At 38.5% G+C, this 22756-nt stretch overlaps 1 protein-coding gene across 1 annotated transcript; it reads right to left on the reverse strand.

Annotated features, from left to right (window-relative positions):
* Positions 1-1366: 1366 nt before the first annotated feature.
* LOC138004101 (fibrillin-1-like) lies at positions 1367-22076 on the reverse strand. The gene is made up of 13 exons (XM_068850512.1): positions 21983-22076; positions 17816-17875; positions 16421-16480; positions 14858-15215; positions 14623-14769; positions 14052-14174; positions 11616-11738; positions 9943-10065; positions 9074-9196; positions 7406-7528; positions 6537-6659; positions 3926-4048; positions 1367-2894 (listed from the first exon to the last, which is right to left on the reverse strand). Exons 2-13 carry the CDS (start codon positions 17834-17836, stop codon positions 2467-2469), a joined length of 1875 nt encoding a protein of 624 aa, XP_068706613.1. The 5' UTR covers positions 17837-17875; positions 21983-22076; the 3' UTR covers positions 1367-2466.
* Positions 22077-22756: the final 680 nt, after the last annotated feature.

A 22756-nucleotide genomic window follows, 5' to 3' on the forward strand; every position in this document is an offset into this window, starting at 1 on the left:
AACTGACAATGATGTAACGTATAATTGTTGGTGGACGAACAAAAGGGGTAAATGAGAAATGGTTTGACAGCAGTACGCAGCTATCACAACGTCCTCTAGGATTGGCTCAAAAACCAATGGACCAAAACGAACAACCAATCAATGATGAATCCTAGCCCTAAAAAAAATAGAGCTGCGTACTAAAGGATCCAGTGAAAGTAGGCGTTGTAAAGACCTGCGCCCTATGGGCATTTTTCACATGGCGACCATTTTGAGTGCCGAGGGACTCAAAACGTTTGTTTTGCGCCCCCTGAACTCGCTTCCAAACTCATCAGCATGGACTTCGAGTGACAAAGATCCATCTTGGGGCTCTTTTGTTTTCATACACCAATATGGTGGCGATGAATTAACTTCAAACCACCTATAGAAATAGTCAGTTAGTCAGCGCATTTGAAAGTTGTGGAAGGAAACTGCCATTGGGTGTCAAGGGATGATTAATTCATTCTAAATCCTAAGTCATCATCAATCATTGCATGCGCTGCGAAGTACGAGCGCACATTTTTTAATCACACTTCGATATCATCCAGACAGAACAAGCAGTTACTCACAAAATGATGCATAAGAAATGAAGTAATGGCGTTCCTATCACCTTTTAAGATTAGAGAGATTAGTAAAATCGAAAAACAAATCAACAGTGAAAGAAATGTATTTGGAATTGTAAACAACCGAGTAATTTCTATGCGAATAAGTGAAAAGAACCAATCTGATGCTCTCAACAAAAGAGGGTAAATACCACTGACTGTTGTTTCAGAAGAAGCATGGGCCGCCTTTAGCACAACATAATTATATAATGTCCTCATGCATTATATTGGGACAGATGTTCTCAAAGCTACTCAACACAGGATCATCTCAACAAGCATGACAAAGACTGCGGGGGAAATGGAGGTCATAGTTTGGCAGGCAAATATTTCGGGCTCACAGTGACAACTGCAATAAAATTGACATAGCTCATTACTTTTGCGCTTGGTTCGAACAAGATTTTTTTTAGCAAACATATTGCAACCAAACCCGCATTCCACTCGAAAATGTCAGTTATAGTGAGTAGCTAATATTAATCACAGTTATAAGGAACTTGTTGTCAGGAGATGACATTACATATATATGAAAATATATGGTCGCGCGGGGATACGAACTTTATCTTCGAGCGCTGATAGTATTTCTCGTGCACACCGTGAGTACTAGTGAGCCCAGCGAACGAGATACTATCACTACGAGAAGATGAAATTCGTACACCCAAGCGACCATGTAATGTTCTGTTTATAATATCGATACTGATGAAATGCCCAGATTAAAAACATTTTTTCTTTATTTTCAAAATGGCAAAAGAGTGGTCGTCAACCCCTAAAACACCCATGTTGTGTCATATGAACTAGACTTAAAAGTTATGAACAACAAATCATGATAATGTAATTCAGCACAAATGTATCCTTCAGGGAAGGGGAAGCTCGCATTTTATTGGCTAATCCTGTTAGTTACCATGACGACACTTTTATCATGATTGAATTCTCTTTGTAGGTATTTAAGGTGTTCATTATGAGTACATGTTAAAGACGACGCTCAGCCTCATACTGGCTACGGCCCTGGATAGGATACAATTTGGCTTCAAGATACCAAATCAACCCAAACATAGAACACACACACACACACAAAACAACAACAACAATAACAACAACAACTTAAACAATAGACCGTATCCCTTATGACGTAACGCATCATAATTCTCTTGTTGATTGACTACCAAAACATTGCATTCTCGTTATTATAGTAGTAAAGCCTATTCACAGAATATCTACTAACTTAAAATTTGCTAGTTCATTCTTTTTAAGCCTCTCTTTCCTCCTGAGATAGAACTTGAGATATTAACCACCCCAATGAATAAAGCACTATTTTTCCCCACTCGCATTCTCATATCCGCTAAACATATTATTCAATAGCCAATCTTTATCCTTGGTCGTAATCAAATCACTCGAAAGCGGCGTATATCGGCGTATTTCTTTTATATAGGGCGATATTTTAGAGTAATGGAGTACTGCTTTTGATGTCCAACTTTTCCAGCAACTTTGCCAAGTTCGTTTAAAATTTGCGATGCTCCTCACAACAGTCGGTATCACCCGCATATGAAAGGTTCTTAAGTTCCACATCCTTGCAATTTCTCTTTTATTATGGTTTCTGCTATTATTACCTATTATTACAATTCCTCCTAAATTGTTTTCCTGGGCTTAATTACAGAAGACAACACGACATGTCAAATTTACCGGAAGGGTATGCTTAAAAACTCCCTTTTACAAACTGTCTTTTATAATGTCTAAAACGTACAGCTTTACTTTATGATTTATGCATAATACATTCAATACATTACCCAGGACGATAAAGAGACATTCGATTACCTCAGCTGGGCAATAATGCACCTTAAATTAATCGCCAGTCTTATAAACGCGATTTTTGACAAAGGAGAAAAGGTGGTTTATAGGGAAAACGGTAATCGCACAGGCCATCATACCACTTTGGAACATTAGGCAGGGAAACATCCATGTAAGCACAATTATCGCCATTCGGTTCACCGTTGGCCCATCCGTTATAACGTTTGCTATTTGGGTTCTCTGCTGATATACCGTCTAACCAAAGCAACGTGCCTTTGCTGTCTCGCTTTATACCAAGCCAAACCCTTCGTGTCAAGGTGCTCCGCATCAGGCCAGCAATAAAGGTGTTTTCCTGCTCCGATTTAATTATTGGCAGGTCTCCTCTCATTTCCTTGCATTTTCTTTGAGCATATTTCATTCGATAGAATCGATCAGGAGGATCACTCGCCAGCTTATAGCAATATTTGTCATTTGCCACCCAGTCTTTAGGACAACCTAAGAATGGAATGCGAGCAAACAAAATTGTCATAATGTTAATGATGACACAACGGTATCATAGGAATGTTGAGTAAAGGCTCCAAAAGGTCGAATTGTAATTCGTCTATGGCGGTAACTTAACAACAACATCATCCTCATCGTCACCTGCAACTTAGTTATCGTAAAAAGGAGTCCCCCGCACCTTTTAACTATCATTAAATGCATCTACGAAATGAGTGTCTTCTTACTCAGTTCTGAAGGCTTTTTCTTACTTCTAAGTTATTGCATGGAAAATATAAAAAAGTGCCTTTTCTTGTAACTTTAAAGAATGAAAATCATTACAAATGAAATCTTGCCTGAGGTCGAGCAGTTTCGTCCGTCTACAACATATGCTTCCTTTTAAGCTTACAAGTGCAGTTATATGAACCAATGGTGTTGTTGCACACAGCGACATGGCTGCAGTAACTGTTATGTTTCCCTGTTGAACACTCATCGATATCCGAGATCTCATCCAACACATTATAATTTGTAAAATATCTATTACTTTCAAATGGCAATAATTAAGTCATTTTCTACGAAATCGTTGGGCACCGTTTTTTATCCAGGTGTCCAAGTTTTCCCACTCTTAATTAGTCTTTCTCTAAACCCCATTTTTTGCGGGTAGATTATATCAGCATTTGTCGTGTAATATCCAATCTCAGGCGCGATTTTTCCCGCACTTTGAACAAGTTATGTGGAATTGCTACGAATTTGGATTGTGTCATTGCCCTGTTTGCAACTGCTGTGATTGGTCCAAGGAATTACTTTGGTATTTGTCTTACGACAGTCAATTGAAAATTGCTCTATGACGGTAAACTATATCAGTATTTTTTGTGTAATATCCACTGAAAGAAAAACGTCATCTTGCATCAAGAATGGTAAACATTAGTTTGTTTATAAACAACACACATTCGCACAATCGGTGCTTTCTATGTGTTCTAATTGGTTAGCTCTGAAGTAATGAGGAAGTTTTATTCGTCACCCAGCAGCCGAATGGTATATATTCTTGCCTGAGCAGTTTCGTCCGTCTCCAACGTATCCCTCATTACAAGTGCAGTCATATGAACCATTGGTGTTGTTGCACACGGCGACATGGCTGCAGTTATGTTTCCCTGTTGAACACTCATCGATATCTGAGATCACATCCAACAAATTATAATTAGTAAAATATCTATTACTTTCAAATGGCAATAAGTCAGTGTCCACGAAACCATTAGGCACAGTATTTTGTCCAGGTGTCCAAGCTTTTCCACTTTTAATTAGTCTTTCTCTAAACGCAATTTAAGCGGGTAGATTATATCGGCATTTCTCGTGTAATATCCACTCTCAAGCGCTATTTTTTACACGCTTTGAGCAAGTTACATGGAATTGCTACGAATCTGGATTGTTTCATTGCGCTGTTTGCAACTGGTGTCATCAGTCGAAGCAATTACTTTCGTATGTGCTTTAGGACTGCCGAATGAAAACCGCTCTTTGAGAGTAAATTATGTCAGTATTTTTCGTGTAATATCCACTGTTTAGAAACCTGAAAGAAAAACGTCAACTTGCATCAAGAAGGGTAAACATTGTTGCTTGTTTTTATACACCACATATTCGCACAAATGTCAGCTTTGTCCGTCTCCGACATCTCCCTCCCAACAAGTGCAATTATATGAACCGATGGTGTTGTTGCACACAGCGACATGGCTGCAGTTGTGTTTTCGTGTTGAACACTCATCGATATCTGGGAACACATGTAACAAATTATAATGAGCGAAATATCATTTTACATTCAATTGGCAATAAGTCGCTGTCCACGAAATCGTTAGACACAGTAATTGTACTCGTGCTCAATTCATGCAAGCTTTTTCGCTTTTAATTAGTCTTTCTCTAAATGCAATTTATGCGGGTAGATTATTTGACTATTTTGCGAGTAATATCCACTCGCACGCGCGATTTTTCCCGCGCTTTGAGCAAGTTTCATGGAATTGCTATGAATTTTGATTGTTTTATTGCACCTGCTGTCATTGGTCGAAGGAATTACTTTGGTATTCGTACTACGACACTCAATTGAAAACCGCTTTGTGCGGGTAGGTTATATCACTATTTTTTTGTTTAATATCCGCTCTTTAGAAAACCCGAAGGAAGATTGTTAACTTGCATGAAGAATGCTAAACATCATATTTGCCTTTATACATCATACACCACACAGTTGGTGCTTTTTACCTTTACTGATTGGCTAGATCTGAGGGAGGAAGCTGGCATTATTCGCCTCCGAGCAGCTGAATGGTATATGCTAAAACACATGCTAACCTCAATTCTATTCTATCCACGCGAGCCAAGCGATGGTATTAAATTATTAAACAAAATTGGTTTATAACTTGGGAACAAAGAGAATTTATAGAACTCTAGCACCTGACTGGAATACTTTAGTTTCTGATCAATCCATAGATATTTCATAAATAAATAAAAAAAAGATACCTTATTGTAACAGTTAGCAAATCAACTACCTTGCATCCAAAAGTGTAGAACAGTGGTGCTATACATCATGACTAGTATCGTCACTGTTGGACTGGATCGACCATTAGATGGAGGCACATGCAGGGAATAAACTTTGCTTCCAGGCCTTGCGTGCTCCTTCCAGCACCATCACCAGAATATGAATAAAGCCTACATTCGCATTTCTTATAGAGTCGTTGGTCATCTATGACGAAATCGTTAGCTTTTCTTTCCTTGATTTCGTCATTTGTTTCACAAATTCTTTTTAAAATATTTTAAATATGCAGAAAAGATGCACGGCACTTTATTCTGCGAGTGTTAGGAAACCTTTCGTCTTCAGCCACCTAGTCGATTTGCAGTTATGCCCGACAAGGTTTTTACACCCATTTTATCCTTCTTCAATCTCTTCCTTTTTTTGCTACATAAATGTTATCGATGAAAGTACATTCATCTACACAATTTCAGCAATTGTCTCTTATGGACTCCTGAAAAAGTTAGGTGGTTTCAACGGGGTTTGAAACCTTGATCTCTGGGATGCCGATGCAAGGCTCTAGCAACTGAGCTAAGAATCCAGTCATTTGGGAGCAGGTCCGAATTTGTTGGTCTCATGTGCTCCTATGAAAGGACTTATTGCCTAAATTTCCAGATAAGTATCAGGACTACTTCTCCTTTTCATCGATTACCCTCACTTCAAATATATTCATTTATTTCATTCATCGGGTTCTTTCGCTAGAGGATATGAGCCCAACAAATTGACCTGTTCCCAACTCAGTGGCCTCACAGTTTAGTTGGTAGAGGATTGCACCGGTATCAAAAGAGCTTATGAATTCGAATCCCGTTAAAGCCACCTGAATTTTGCGGATGTCTATATGATCTATAAGAGACCAGTTCTTAAATTGTCCAGATAACTTTGAAGAAACACTTCTCTATTTTATCTATATCGTCCGCACTTCAAATATATAATAAATATGTTTCATTCATAAATTAATTTTGCTCATACGTTCCCTTTAAAACAGTCCACTTCAATTATTATGCTCAAACGCGGAGAGAATGAGACACAGACCTAGTGTCCTATCTAAGGAACACGATTTTTCTTTGGAAACTGGCCAAAAGTGGTCCTGTCAGCTATTTAGACACTCTTACCAGTACATATTTTCCCGTTGCCTGAGTATCCAGCTTCACATAAACACACATAGGATCCTTCGGTATTCTGGCATTTTGCGTTGACGTGACAGGGTGAAGGCGATGAACTGCATTCGTTAAAATCTTCAACAAAAATAAGATGTCATTTAGTATAGGACACGTTGATTGCTCTCTTTCCAGTTTTGACAAGAAATGTTAACTTTACATATCGACGCCAATGCTCCTTTATCCTGGTCTGAACTTTTTTGCAAGCATGCTAAGTTTCTTTTTGTTGTTGTTTAGTCCCTTTTACAACTTACAATTGAAACAGGTCTTAAATTAATGTTTACATTATTGGAAAGCGCGAGATATTGAATATTCTGCACGCAATGGCAAAACGTACGTATAAAATTAAATAACATAAATCTGTTGAAATGCAAAAAGACACCAAAATGAAACCAAAATGAAGATAACAAATAAAGTCAAAAAAGGGAGTACGTTCAGCATGTTTAATCTGCTTGTTCAATGGTAATAGTAATGAATTTGTATAGCGCATTTCCTATTCACATATGCCATTGCGCTTTTACAAGTAATCAATCTGTGGGTGAGACCGGACATTAGCATATCTGTGCACCGCTGGCAGCCGATATCAGTCCAGCTTGCAATGCTCTGACAGTTGTAAATGTAGACCCAGGATGGTGATGAGAATAAACATTATGAATTGGAAGGAGTGGCTCTCGAACTATTCACAACCTTAAGCTTGGAATTTCTGTGGGGTTAAGGCAAGACTCTATGAGAAAGCAAGTGGAAACGTATGACGATTTGCCCACTTTAGTAGTATAATATTATAATATGCCCATAAGTAATGTTATCAACAATGACAATCTTACCAGTACATGTTTTTCCATCGCCTGTATATCCAGCCTCACATGAGCACAAATAAGATCCTTGATTATTTTTGCATTTGGCTTTTGCATGACAGGGTGAGGGAGACGCATTGCATTCGTCGATGTCTATCAGATAGATACAACATCAAATATGAACAAAGGAAGATGCTTTTCTTTCATCCTCTTCTGCATATAAGTAAAATTATTTTTTCCTGTAGAGTCGAAACACTTCTCCCTTTTATCTACAACTCGCACTTCAAATAGATACACGAACCGTTCGTATAATCCTTGACACCGACTCCTTGCAACCATCTGTTATCACATATGTCAAGCTCAAATTGTTACTAGTCTTTGACCGGCTTAAGGTGGCTCAAACCAGTTTCAACACTTAAAAGAAACATCCTTATTAGAAGGATTGACACTACAACCCTTTATCACTGAACAGCAATGTTATGGTACCATGTCAAACACCAATTATTGCTGAAAAAGATTCGGTTAGTTTTCTCACGTAAAAAGTTACCATGGCAACAGAAGAGCCCTACAAAAACACCCCATATTTTGGCTTTAGCTGCTCATATCTCAAAAACGAACTGGGTGACGTCCATTTTTTTAAATTTTTGAAATGTAATCAGCATGCCAGAATTAAACTGTCTGCAAAGTTTAAAAAAATTCTGTGGAGCGGATTCAGAGCCACCTTAAATATTTGAAAAATTAAGATAGCTCTGAATCCGCTGCACAGAGGTTTTTAAACTTTGTAGAGAGTTTCATCATAGCTATCTGTTCACTTGTGTGCAATAAAAAATTGGGGTCATCGAGCTCGATTTCAGACATGTCCAACTACAGCCAAAATATGGGGTGTTTTTGCAAAGGCTTTCCTGTTGACGGAGTAACTTGATACGTCACAAATATAACTGCATGTTTTACATGGTACCATAACATTGCTGTTAAGTGATAAAGCATTGTAGTATCAATCCTTCTAATACAAGGTCTCGTGAAAGTGTTGAAACTGCTTGTTTGAGCTGCCTTAATTAAACTAAGAAAGCTTGTTTTAATATTATGTGGTATTGTTAATAACCCTGAAGCTCCCTTATGCCTTAGTGCATGTTCAAGGTAACTTTGCGTCCTCTACTCGTCAGCTGGTCTGCGTACCAAAGTCTGTGCATTCGATCTGAATTTACCCCAGAACCAATTCTGGTAGGCGCATGCCATTTGCTTATTGTAATTCTTGTAAATTTTAAAGTGCCTTTTTGTTTACTTGTGAGAGCCAGAAATAATGTGAAAGTGTAAGTGGCCCGCCTAGAATAGCAATGCCACCTGCGGGCCATCATGGTCTTGTTTGTACAAATATGATTTATTTGTAAATAAAGGTAAAGTTAAAGCATAAACTGCTTAACCTCTTTTTTCAGTGTTACCAATGTTAACCACCTTGAAGAATTAATGTGCTATGACTTTATTTTCTTTTTGCGTTTTCTATTTATACTTTTTCTTTGCATTTTCACTTTATTGCATGTATGTTAATTTTCCTTTTGTTGTTGTTTAGTCCCTTTTATTAACTTGTATTGTGCTGGGATACCTCTATTTACGCTTTTATTTAGACCTAGTGTTCTAGCTAAGGAACATGCTATGGAAGGTGGCAAAAAGTGGTACCGACAACTATTCAGACACTCTTACCAGTACAGGTTGTTCCATTTCCAGTGTATCCAGCTTCACATAAACACAAATAAGATCCTTCGGTATTCTGGCATTTTGCGTTGACGTGACAGGGTGAAGGCGATGAACTGCATTCTTTAAAATCTTCAACAAAAATAAGATGTCATTTAGCTGAAGAGACGTTGATTGCTCTCTTTCCAGTTTTGACCAGAAATGTTAACTTTACATATCGACGCCAATGCTCCTTTATCCTGGTCCGAACTTTTTTGCAAATATGCTAATTTTCTTTTTGTTGTTGTTTAGTCCCTTTTACAACTTACAATTGAAACAGGTCTTAAATTAATGTTTACATTATTGGAAAGCGCGAGATATTGAATATTCTGCACGCAATGGCAAAACGTACGTATAAAATTAAATAACATAAATCTGTTGAAATGCAAAAAGACACCAAAATGAAACCAAAATGAAGATAACAAATAAAGTCAAAAAAGGGAGTACGTTCAGCATGTTTAATCTGCTTGTTCAATGGTAATAGTAATGAATTTGTATAGCGCATTTCCTATTCACATATGCCATTGCGCTTTTACAAGTAATCAATCTGTGGGTGAGACCGGACATTAGCATATCTGTGCACCGCTGGCAGCCGATATCAGTCCAGCTTGCAATGCTCTGACAGTTGTAAATGTAGACCCGGGATGGTGTTGAGAATAAACATTATGAATTGGAAGGAGTGGCTCTCGAACTATTCACAACCTTAAGCTTGGAATTTCTGTGGGGTTAAGGCAAAACTCTATGAGAAAGCAAGTGGAAACGTATGACGATTTGCCCACTTTAGTAGTATAATATTATAATATGCCCATAAGTAATGTTATCAACAATGACAATCTTACCAGTACATGTTTTTCCATCGCCTGTATATCCAGCCTCACATGAGCACAAATAAGATCCTTGATTATTTTTGCATTTGGCTTTGGCATGACAGGGCGTAGGAGATGCTTTGCATTCGTTGATGTCTATCAGATAGATACAACATCAAATATGAACAAAGGAAGATGCTTTTCTTTCATTCTCTTCTGCATATAAGTAAAATTATTTTTTCCTGTAGAGTCGAAACACTTCTCCCTTTTATCTACAACTCGCACTTCAAATAGATACACGAACCGTTCGTATAATCCTTGACACCGACTCCTTGCAACCATCTGTTATCACATACGTCAAGCTCAAATTGTTACTAGTCTTTGACCGGCTTAAGGTGGCTCAAACCAGTTTCAACACTTAAAAGAAACATCCTTATTAGAAGGATTGACACTACAACCCTTTATCACTGAACAGCAATGTTATGGTACCATGTCAAACACCAATTATTGCTGAAAAAGATTCGGTCAGTTTTCTCACGTAAAAAGTTACCATGGCAACAGAAGAGCCCTACAAAAACACCCCATATTTTGGCTCTAGCTGCTCATATCTCAAAAACGAACTGGGTGACGTCCATTTTTTTAAATTTTTGAAATGTAATCAGCATTTCAGAATTAAACTTTCTGCAAAGTTTAAAAAAATTCTGTGGAGCGGATTCAGAGCCACCTTAAATATTTGAAAATTTAAGATAGCTCTGAATCCGCTGCACTGAGGTTTTTAAACTTTGTAGAGAGTTTCATCATAGCTAGCTGTTCACTTCTGTGCAATAAAAAATTATATTGGGGTCATCGAGCTCGATTTCAGACATGTCCAACTACAGCCAAAATATGGGGTGTTTTTGCAAAGGCTTTCCTGTTGACAGAGTAACTTGATACGTCACAAATATAACTGCATGTTTTACATGGTACCATAACATTGCTGTTAAGTGATAAAGCGTTGTAGTATCAATCCTTCTAATACAAGGTCTCGTGAAAGTGTTGAAACTGCTTGTTTGAGCTGCCTCAATTAAACTAACAAAGCTTGTTTTATTGTTATGTGGTATTGTTAATAACCCTGATGCTCCCCTATGCCTGAGTGCATGTTCAAGGTAACTTTGCGTCCTCTACTCGTCAGCTGGTCTGCGTACCAGAGCCTGTGCATTCGATCTGAATTTACCCCAGAACCAATTCTGGTAGGCGTATGCCATTTGCTTATTGTAATTCTTGTAATTTTTAAAGTGCCTTTTTGTTTACTTGTGAGAGCCAGAAGTAATGTCGAAGTGTAAGTGGCCCGCCTAGAATAGCAATGCTAACTGCGGGCCATCATGGTCTTGTTTGTACAAATATGATTTATTTGTAAATAAAGGTAAAGTTAAAGCATAAACTGCTTAACCTCTTTTTTCAGTGTTACCAATGTTAACCATCTTGAAGAATTAATGTGCTATGACTTTATTTTCTTTCTGCGTTTTCTATTTATACTTTTTCTTTTCATTTTCACTTTTTTGCATGTATGTTAATTTTCCTTTTGTTGTTGTTTAGTCCCTTTTATTAACTTGTATTGTGCTGGGATACCTCTATTTACGCTTTTATTTAGACCTAGTGTTCTAGCTAAGGAACATGCTATGGAAAGTGGCAAAAAGTGGTACCGACAACTATTCAGACACTCTTACCAGTACAGGTTGTTCCATTTCCAGTGTATCCAGCTTCACATAAACACACATAGGATCCTTCGGTATTCTGGCATTTTGCGTTGACGTGACAGGGTGAAGGCGATGAACTGCATTCGTTAAAATCTTCAACAAAAATAAGATGTCATTTAGCAGAGGAGAAGTTGATTGCTCTCTTTCTAGTTTTGACCAGAAAAGTTGACTATTTATATCGCCGCCAATGTTGCTTTATCCTGGTCTGCACTTTTATGCAAGTAGGCTAATTCTCTTTTTATTGACTTGTATTTTGCTGGGTAAATTTATTTACGCTTTTAATTTAGATCTAGATTTAGATCTAGTGTTCTAGCCAAGGAACAGGCTTTGGAAAGTGACCAAAAGTGGTCCTGACAGCTATTTAGACACTCTTACCAGTACAGATTTTTCCATTTTTCAGTGTATCAATCAATCAATCAATCAATCAATCAATCAATCAATCAATCATTTATTTTAACATGTTACGTCAAAGAGCTATTAAACTCGTTCAAAATACGAACGTGTGTATACGAACGTGCGTATCCAGCTTCACATAAACACACATAAGATCGTTCGGTATTCTGGCATTTTGCATTGACGTGACAGAATGAATGCGATGAACTGCATTCGTTGAAATCTTCAACAAAAATACAATGTCATTTAGCAGAGGAGACGTTGATTGCTCTCTTTCCAGTTTTGACCAGAAATGTTAACTTTACCTATCCCCGCCAATGTTGTTTTATCACTGTCTGAACTTCCTCACCCTTATCGTGGAGGCAGTGTGTCCCAGTGGTTAGGAAGCTTGCCTTGATATTCATTGATTCCGGGTTCAAGAACCGTTCCCCGGCACGACGCGTTACAATTTATCCTGGAAGTCCCTGGTTCTACTTCTCGGTTGCACTTGTAAATTACCAACTGGTTTGCCTCCGGCCAGTTGGGACTCTCAAACAAGGCGACATGCCTCTAGACGAATTCCTAACTAAAGCTGGCACCCTTATTGATGATTGCGGCTTTTACCCAGCTTTTAAGGAAGAAACGCTCAGAGAACCAATGGTATTAGGCTCGCAATCGGAGAACGTTAGGAAGGATGCTATTTATAAAGGAAACTTTCTTCCTTTTTAACAAGGTTACGCCCTATGCAAAACAGAGGAAAGCAAAAATGCAAGTTATCACACATGGAGAAAGTGAGGCCATTATACATTCTGTGCAAAGCAAGAGGAATCCCGGTACACTCCACAACACAAACCGCCCACACTGTTCAAGAGTAGACGAGCCCAAAGATAGCCCACTACTCTACTTCGAACCCCCAGACAAGTCGAGGTTTAAATTCAAACACAAGGGCTGCTTTAGATCAGGTAACAAACATGGTAGTCATGATACGTGCCCAGTCCTGCATGCCAATTGCCAGTACTGCAGCAAAACAGGCCATTTCCAGAGAGTGTACGACTGAAACAAGTGAACAAATTTCCCCGATACAGAGGCCAGAACATGCACTTACAGTAGAAAAAACGAAGAGAAGACGGACCACGATTAAGCCAGCGATGACGACTCCGATCTAATTACAGTAGTCCTCGACACCGTCAAAATTTATGACAAACACAATATCTAAATGAGGGTAGATGCAGGTGCAGACACCTGTGTTTTAAGTATGGATACTCTGCAGAGACTTAGCTTTTGTGTTGAAATCAAGCCCGGCAATGCTGTCCTACAATGGGCTGCGGAGGAACCTCCACCAGCAACTTCGGCTCTACCACCCTCAAAGTAACCTTCAAAGACAACTCAAAATTCAATCTTATCGAGGCCTCGGGTCACCCATCTATGATTGGTTGCCAGATTGCCCAAAAATTCAGAATCATCACTATACACAACCAGGAGTTTTCCAGTACCCAAGCCCCACCCCAGGAAGAAACAGCTCCCCAAATTGCAAGCCTATCAAAGTCCATGTGCATCGGCCTAGAAGAATAGAAAGATTGTTTTGACAAAATTGGCCGGTTCCCTGGTGGTAAACACCACGTACAGCTCATAGAAAACACGATGCCAGTTGCTCAACATCCCTGTACAGTACCGGTATATATCCACCTTCTCTACAAAGCCGACTTACACAAGATGCTCGCAGGCGATATTATCGCAGACGTAACTGGGCGTACCGATCGGGTGAACTCGATCGTTTGGAATGTCAAAGAAACGTCAGACGGAAAAAAAATGGGTCAGGCTACGCTTGGATCCTAAGAACTTAAATAAGTACATTCGGTGTGAGCATCACTACAGCCGCAGTATCGACGAGATCCTTCCCTAACTTCATGCAAAAAAAAGTCTTTATTTGTTGACACAAGGTTACTGGCACATCGAACTCAATCACGCGTTCATTTTCGAGCAAAGCTACCCCGTTATATTTGTTTTAACCGCATCTGTTGGTCTTTAAGTTACCTCTGCAAATTTTTCCGTCCCCAGCGTAACCGGGTTTGCAAGTGCACAGGTAGGAACCAAGATTGTTGTTGCATACAGCATTTACATGACACACCGGTGAAGAAGCAGTGCATTCATCAACATCTACAACATAAAGGAACAATTTTAAGTGCGATTAGCGTGTAGTCGATCTCCTTACCACTCCCCCTCCCTCTCTTCCCTTAGTTTTGGTTCGAGGGAACTAAGAAAATGTGAAACAATAGAAAGTGGTGCAGAACGACACAGCTAAAGGGGTTGCAGGCGAAAAAGGAATATGGATGAGGTTAAACGAAGAAAAAGGAAGTAAAAAAATGAGACGAATGGAGATGCAGATGAAGATGGAAATGGAGCCAGATAAAAATATAAGGGCTATAAAGATGTAATTGGATGAGTTTTAAGATGTGGATGTAGGTGAAAATGAAGATGGGGTTCGAGAAGGAGATGACGATGATGATTTACATAAATCCTGACGTTAGGATATAGCCAATGGAGATGAAAAGAAGAACATGGAGAAGAAGATTAATTACAGAAGTGCGAAGTTATCAGATCTCACCTTCAGTTTTCATATCGCAAAATGCAAGAACTGGAATCCCTGGCTTTATTGAAGACATCCAGTATTTGCCATTGGGTGATCTTCCTTCACTCATCTTAATTTCCTTGCAGGACTCGGCTGCTAGGTCAGAGATGGACCCTAGTGGGACTGAAATTGAGAAACTAGTATTATTTCTTTATCTTTGTTTGAGCAGTCTTTTCCATGCAACAAACCTAGCTTGTTAAAGTCCACTTACCTCTGTTTATGTATTTTCTGAAGTAATATCTGTCTGCATCAGGAATAAAATCCTCCGGTCTGGCTTCCTTGGTGCGATCACTGAATTCGCACATATGGAGAGACATCACAAAGTTGAAGCTTTGACATCGATGATCCTTGAGGCAGACCGAAAGGCAATGAAGGCCAATATTGGCCATCATTGTTTGATAGATGTGGCCTTGCAACATCCATCCCAAGATGGACTCCTCAGATCCAAATGCAGGACATTGTTGAGACTTCGTTTCATCGACAATTTGACAAATGATAACACTAATCAAGAGCACTGACAGCGTTTTCATTTCTTTTGCGATAACAGCTGTAAAGTGTTTTCCAGACAACTAACAAGAGATTAAAAATGCAGACCCTTAAACTAGATCTTTTTCTAATCACTAGCAGTTCTGATATATCAGTGCCCTGATGGTTTCGGTTCGTTGGTATCTATATATTTGGTATGGGTAACATAACCCGGTAAGTTTTGCTGCATTTGAGAGTGACTCAATAATAACTAAAACAATATTTTGTTTCCAGGTAATTCATTATTGATTGTTTTTTCCTCAATTCAGCTCATCACTCAATTTGGTGGTGCAAAGTCTAGCGAGCACGAGTGGAAGATAAACCTAGAATGAGATATCGGTAGGTCTTTCTTCAATATTGCTTGTAAAATGGATCGTAAAGATCGGTTAAACTGAATTACGGTACGCACAAACAACTTTCCCTCAAGTATTGTCATCACTTTGCAACTCGATCGTATCCCATGGCTGCACGACCAATTAGAGAACACATCGAATTGTGATACACAAAGCACTAGTCCCTCGGGACAGGATAAGAACTCTCTTGAATAGTTGCCTAAATTGCAACTTTCAGTCAACGATCGATTGTGCCAATGCATTTAGAATATATTTTATTAAATTTCCTTAAATAGATGGTGGAAATTCTAACGGGTCTATTTACACTGGAAGATAATATCCAGCTAATAGTTTGTGCACATTCTAGATCACGCACGCACGAGAATTTTTTTTCAAACACATCTTCCAGATCTGTAAAATCATTATGGATTATTTGTTTTCATCCATTTCAAAATTCGTGAACGTATTCACATGTATACATAAAATGATATTAGAATACTCCGGAGGAACAACATGTTTATTCCATCATAGAATCTGATAGGTTTAAGATGTTATCTCGCGACTATACTTTAATCTAATATTTAATGCCTCCTTACAAACTCAGAGGCACTCAAGAAATTTTAGCCAGTCTATTTACACAAGACTTTAAGCTAATAGTCTGTGCATTTTCTAGATCACGCAAGCACGAGAATTTATTTTTTTAAAGACATCTTCTGAGATCTGTAAAAAAATATGGATTCTTTTTCTTCATCCAGTTCAAAATTCGTGAACGTAATCATATGTATACTTAAAAGGACATTAGAACACTCGGAAGGTACAACATGTTGATTCCATCAAAGAATCTGAAACGCTTAAAGATGTTATCTCAGGACTAAAATTGAATCTGGGTTGAAGCATATTGGGATGCAAATACTTACAATCTCCTTGCAAACACAGAGGCACTCAAGACGTTTAACATTCCCTAATTTCACAAGGCTCTGGTGACCGATAATGGAACGAATAATAAATTATTAATAAAGTACTCTATTATGCCTCGCTCATTTTATGGGTTTTTTAAAAAAATCCAGAAATCTTAGTCCGTAAAACCGGCGACTGGGCATTTCCAGAACATTCGCAACAACATACTTTCGTAAGACAGAGCAACTTTAACTTCTTGTTCATAGACCTTCTTGGCAACAAAAGTACCCATATTTGGAGCGAGTGCCGAATAAATGACTTAGTTTAAATTATTTTTACATCCGTCACTTTGTTTCCCCTCGCAGATATTAAAATAAAGAGTCTCACAAAAAAATAATTTAAGTATTTACAACCCATATATGGGTTAACCAAGTAGTTACAAGAAACCTACAGTATCAACTTATTTCAATTTTTGACGTCTTAGCGGGTATTACTGCTTCAAGAAACGAAGTCCCTCTGCTAGCTCCCTTAAAGGAAGATTACGCAAGGATGACGACGACTACGAAAACGCCACTAAACAATACCTCTAATGAGGCAACAAAAAAGCACTGAACGGCCTACACGTGCGTTTTTCATGTTGGTACATTTCTTTGCCGTCCTCGACCTGACAACGTCGTGAATTGACAAAATTTTAGGTTGTGAAGAGGACGTGAGAACATAACGGAACATTTTTGAATTTTCTCCCCAAACAACCAACATCGTTCATGCCAATTTTATTCCTGCAATGTTGATACACGCTTTTCATTCTCACAACATGTACCGGTTTCACTAGCAGCTATAGTACAGAGAACCAGCAACTAATGAGATACATATGGAGGATCGCATCAATGCTCTTGCCAGAACAAAGCCATGTAAAGTGACAGATACTATACGCCGAGAGGTCCAACAATCAACAGACTTGCGCGTGTTAGATATAAATCTGTACGAGAATCGTGTGGTGCTAACTAAGCATGGCTAGGGCACATAGCCAGCAACGGAGGTCAAAACCCGAAACGTCCAGCTCAGAAGATAAAATGCTGGATATAAACAATGCAGGAAATACATTCTCTGCGACAACAAATACTCTCTAAAAATAAACTAATAGCTTTACAACCAAAGCTTCAGTAGTCTCTGGTCACACTAGACAAAGATAAATATTCCTGACAACAAGCAACACATCTGGCAATAATATCAAAAAGCCGGGCCTGGCGTCACATATATAATGCAAGCTATATACATCTTCACTGAAAATGTTAGAGTTTGTCCTTCCATGTCCAATTTTCCTAAAGAAGTAGATCATATCTTGAAAATGTAAATGAGCTCAGAGAGAGCTGCACGGGAAAACGCATCATTAAAAAAAGAGGTATCAAACTCACCAGGAAACCACGCAGACTCATGACATCTGTACAATTGCAGGCGGCTACAATGCTATGGCTCTTTTTAAAAAAAAAAAACAAAAGCATCTAAATATAACAGTATATTCTGCCTGTCATAAACTAATAAGAAGCAAAATAGGTCAGAGGATTCAATACATAAAGAAAGGCAAATGAACAACGTCACGAAGACCGGATACAAAGCATGGACCTCAGGTCTATGGACCACCTCTCTGGACCCAGTTCATGGATCCCTTCATGGACGCCATACATGGACTATCCTTGTGGACCACCCCACATTTTGTTAACTTACAAGCAGAAAATGCTTCAGATGAAAGAGAGAAGCGATCCATGCATTTATATGGACAAATTAACGGGAGACCATTACTAGGAGCGAACAACAAGTTAGTTTCTTGTGATCGAGCTGCTGTGGGAGTTTAATTCGCAGGAAATTCTACCCAAAAATAAATCGCAGTTTGTGAAAAAGCCGTGACAGGGATATAGAGCTGTTGTTCGTTATGGGCTACTGATTTACGCAACTGTCTGTTATAGACACCTATACCACCTATTTGATAGCTTCAAATTTCTCTATAACCTGCACTTCAAATTACACATTAATTTCATTCATCGAGTCCTTCACCGGAACAAATGAGCCCAACAAAATGACCTGCCCCAAACTGAGTGGCTTCATAGCTCAGTTGGTAGGGCGGATGGCATTAGCATTGCAGAGGGCAGACTTCGAATTCAGTAGGAGAAGGAGCCCATGACCTGCTTTGGAGCCAACTCAATTTTTCAGGAGTCTATAACAAGTGTGAGGATCACTTCCCTCTTTCGTCTTAAGATTTTTCTGCATGTAACTTACGAAATGAGGGGTGGTGCACAGGGGTAGGGTAACCCTAGCACTCAAACAGGGTAACCCTAGCGCCAGGGTAAGCCTAGCTGCCTTGTAAACACATCGATGAAAAAAAAAGAAGAAATGTGTGAGCGCTAAGGTGACCCTCTGGCTAGGGTAACCCTAGGGTTTCCGTCCCTCCTTGTAAACAGGGCCTAACTAGGAGAATAATCTGTTTCACTGTAATCATAATTTTCAGGAATGCTTCTTTAGAGTGCTACTATGATCAAATTTTTATCCCTTGAATTTTTTGGTTTAAAACATTGAGTACCATAAAACATAAAAAACGCTGTTTACCGTTTGGAAATATCTGCATTGGTTCCGGAGATATTTAAGTTTGAAAAATGTGTAAAATATGCAAATGACAAGGCTGATGACGTCATTCACCCAACCCAATAGAACACCAAGAATATAAATAGAGCTATCTCGGTCTATTTGCAACAGAGACCATTGAAACTTGGTGAGCTAATAGTTTTGAAGGCAACACACCTACGACTGTAACGAAATTGGTTCCCATGGCAACTCACTCTTTTCCAATCCCCTCCAACCTGATTTCAATATTTTGGTGATCTCAGGCTAGAAAAACATTTACCAAGGCCACAAACTCGACCTAACATCTTTATATGCTGGCAGGATCACGCAGATGAGGAACCATTTACAAATATCAAAACAGAACGCCAAAGGTGGCCAGCAAAGCCTTTAATATCAGGGAGGTCTGGAACCCAGTATGTTGCCATGCTCTAAAATTAAAGACAAAGCTGGCTGCACGACCGGAACTACGTTACGTGACTTTAGCGCTTAAAAGCACTGTTTTATTGAACAATTTTAGAGCTCAGAGGAACTGTTATATTGAGCAATTTAAGCGCTAAAGAAAAGCACTGTTTCTGAGCGATTTTACCGCTGAAAAGCACTGTTTTACCCCGAGTGTTTTACTGAGCGATTTTAGCAGTGATTTTAGCGCTTAAAAGTACTGTTTTACTGAGACCTACTGAGCGATTTTAGCGCTGAAAAGCACTGTTTTGCATACACGGGACGAAAAATTGGATTTACATAGCGTCAAATGTCTTGTCAAAGGCGCGATAAAGACCGCGTTTGTTACAGCTTTACATGCCTTTGACGCGCGTCAAATATTATCTTTGCGGTTGCCTTTACAGGGGGTCTCAGGTGGTAAAGGCTGTTTTTACTACAGTTTTACACCCAACCTTTGACAAGCGCCAAAGGTGTTATTTGACAACCCTTTGTTACCCTCACAAAGGTATCGTCAAAGATGTCTCAGCTTCAATTCAAAGACTTGGAAAAAGTGTTGTCAAAGATGTTTGAGATTCAGTTCAAAGGTGTGACATAGGCGTGGTCAGACATGTCTGAGATTCAGGTTAAAGATTTGACAAAGGTGTAGTCAAACATGTTTGAGATTCAAGTCAAAGATGTCTTGGGGTGTATTTATAGCTGTTGGCTTGAAGCGCTGAATTAAAAACTCTGGACTACTCTGGACTACTTTTCCTTAATCAGGACGGTAGAACGAAAACTTCTGAATTTTTCCAGCCGTAAAAGACACCATTCAACTCAAACAACTGTCCATCATAAATGTACTTGAGTCTCAATTGAAATGTTTTTCAAATATCTGAAATATGTCTAGAGTGGCATTTCTGAAACCACCGTAGTCAAATTAATTTGCCATCCACCCCCGTGTTATGCTATATGAGAGACAGACTGAAATGCAGATACGACGAAAAACTGTGTTGTTTCATTTTTTATTCAAAGGAATTCATACTCTTGGCAAAACCAAGAATCTCACACCTTACATTCTGTAATATCTCTAGGAATCGATTTTGTTGCGCATTTTTAAGTGGTAGTATACATCCAAAATGTAAATGTAAAAGGGTATAAATAAATCGAAGGATGGGAATTAATTTTTCTCAATTCCCGTGCTTCACTTCTTTCAAGGCTTCAATTTATTTATACCTGTAATATTTACACTACACGCACAGCAAGCGCCGTGTTATCAACAACTTTGTTGCATAACAAGTACAATCACTGTCACGTAGAATTAGTTAAGTTAATTTATGACAAACAATCATGACACCTTTCTTGGAAGTACCATGTAGCTGACAATATCAAGAGTAGTGTACAGAAGTGACAGGGTAAATGGAACCACTCAAAACTTTGAAAAAAAAAACTGATATAATCTTGATTTTTTTGTTACTCACCAAAAACAAGTCAAAACTGAAACAATAAGTTCAATAGGAACTTCCCATGAAACAGCGTTTTAACTTTGAGGCAAGCTAATAAGTTATATTTATGTTGTAGTTCATTGTGGAAAACAGCTTTAGCCACACCGACTTGAAATAAACAAAATAAACTTCGAGTAAACGCTATTTCATGCGAAAATCCGCCAAAATTATTTTTAACTCTTTGTGCCGAAAAGACACTCATTCGACGGCCACCAGCATACTAACTAAATTTTGCACCAATTGTAATCATTGATTTCATTTTTTTTCTTCATGATTAAAGTCTTGCGGTGACAGTGTGAAGTGAAGAGACTTTGACGTTCCCACTTTTATTACGTGCCGGGAAAAAAATGTAAGTTTCAATTGTTCTATTTCCTCGATAGAAGTTAAGACTTCTTCAACAACGAACTACAGATATTCTTGGTGCAAAAAAACTTGGTATTCTTCAAATGAGACGGCCATTGTTTTATGAGTAATATAACATGCAACTCTCCAACTCACACAATCGGTCACCCAATAAATGGTTTAGCAGCACGTCAATCAGGTATCAGGTGTCAGGCAGGATTCCTGGTAGTATGCTGATGGGCTTCTTAGGTGAACTTTTGAAGTCACCTAAATCCATTTCAAAAGCCGAGAAAGTCCTCTTTAAAAAAGCAGTGAAATTCTGCTGCTATTCTACTGCATTTTTTGCACAGAACACATTTTTTCTAAAGAATGGTTATTTGTGCATAGAAGACAAACAGACATTCTCTATATATGCATTAGCATGGCTATTAGTTGGTAGTCAGCAAGTGCGTCAACTAAAGATTTCCAATAGATTATCAACAGCATTTTGGGTGGTATGACGGTCAAGTTTCCTTAGTCAAACTCTCTTAATCTCTAATACTAACGTTGCCCTAAAGGCTAATAATGTAAAATATTTTCAATATTCAAAGTTTGAATTTTATTTTTTACACCAACAATTTCTTTAGAGCAGGGTTCAGTAAGAATGAAATCCGTACTTTCTGTGGAGCTGAGGCTAAAACGTTATATCATTTGCTCCATACCTACCTCTACTCCAGTGACTTCGGGAATAGTTTTATAATGTTTTGCAACGCACTGATGAAAGAAAAAAAATAGCCTTTCCTTGCAAGATGTTGTGGTTGGCGTCTCGCAGACACGCTGTGCCCCTTACTCAACTATCTTCTTCTGATTGCAAACCTCTATGTATGGGACTGCAGAAAGAACCTGCTTATTCCTAACATTACTGATTAAACTAAAAGTTCGAATTAAATATATATGACACTTAATTCAGTTTCTAAGTCGTTGTAGTCGAGACAAAGACATCCCTTAAAACAAATGGGAGGGTCTCGATATTCTGGTGTAAAAGTTGTTAATCCTTACTTGTTTGTCGGAGTGATGTGTATAATCAGCATTTCAACATGTAATCATTGATTCGTTTTCTATTTCTCTTACTTTAATTTGTAGTGCATCAAGTACGTGCCAAATGCTGATAATTAAAAAAAAAAGGGAAGTGTCTCGATCACGTTTTGTTAGAACAAAAGATGCTAATTGACGACAAGTTTCCCTTATTTGCGTCAGCTGGTTTTCCTCATGCTTGCTTTGATATTGAGAGGTGGGCGGGCCTTGAGCAACGATGCCTTACTAGTTTGTTTAACATTTTATACAATTTTTCACTGTGCTCGTGTTAGAAAAAGGTGAAATGTAGGACGTGAGCATTAGACTAAAAAAGTCCAAATTTCCTCAAACATTCACACCGTTCGTACCAATTTTATTCCTGCAAAAATGGCACACACCTTATGGATAACAAATGTCTTGAATAAC

Source organism: Montipora foliosa, chromosome 5 (genome assembly GCF_036669935.1).
Source record: "Montipora foliosa isolate CH-2021 chromosome 5, ASM3666993v2, whole genome shotgun sequence".
NCBI lineage: Eukaryota > Metazoa > Cnidaria > Anthozoa > Scleractinia > Acroporidae > Montipora > Montipora foliosa.

What these genes read in the sequence shown, in the direction of transcription:
- LOC138004101 (XM_068850512.1), bottom strand. Translation starts at nt 17,836, where the DNA reads ATGAGTCTGCGTGGTTTCCTG. An exon ending in CAGAAAATACATAAACAGAG is followed by an intron (nt 14,770 to 14,857) that starts GTAAGTGGACTT and finishes TCTCAATTTCAG; the next exon opens with TCCCACTAGGGTCCATCTCT. An exon ending in AAATGGAACAACCTGTACTG is followed by an intron (nt 10,066 to 11,615) that starts GTAAGAGTGTCT and finishes TCTATCTGATAG; the next exon opens with ACATCAACGAATGCAAAGCA.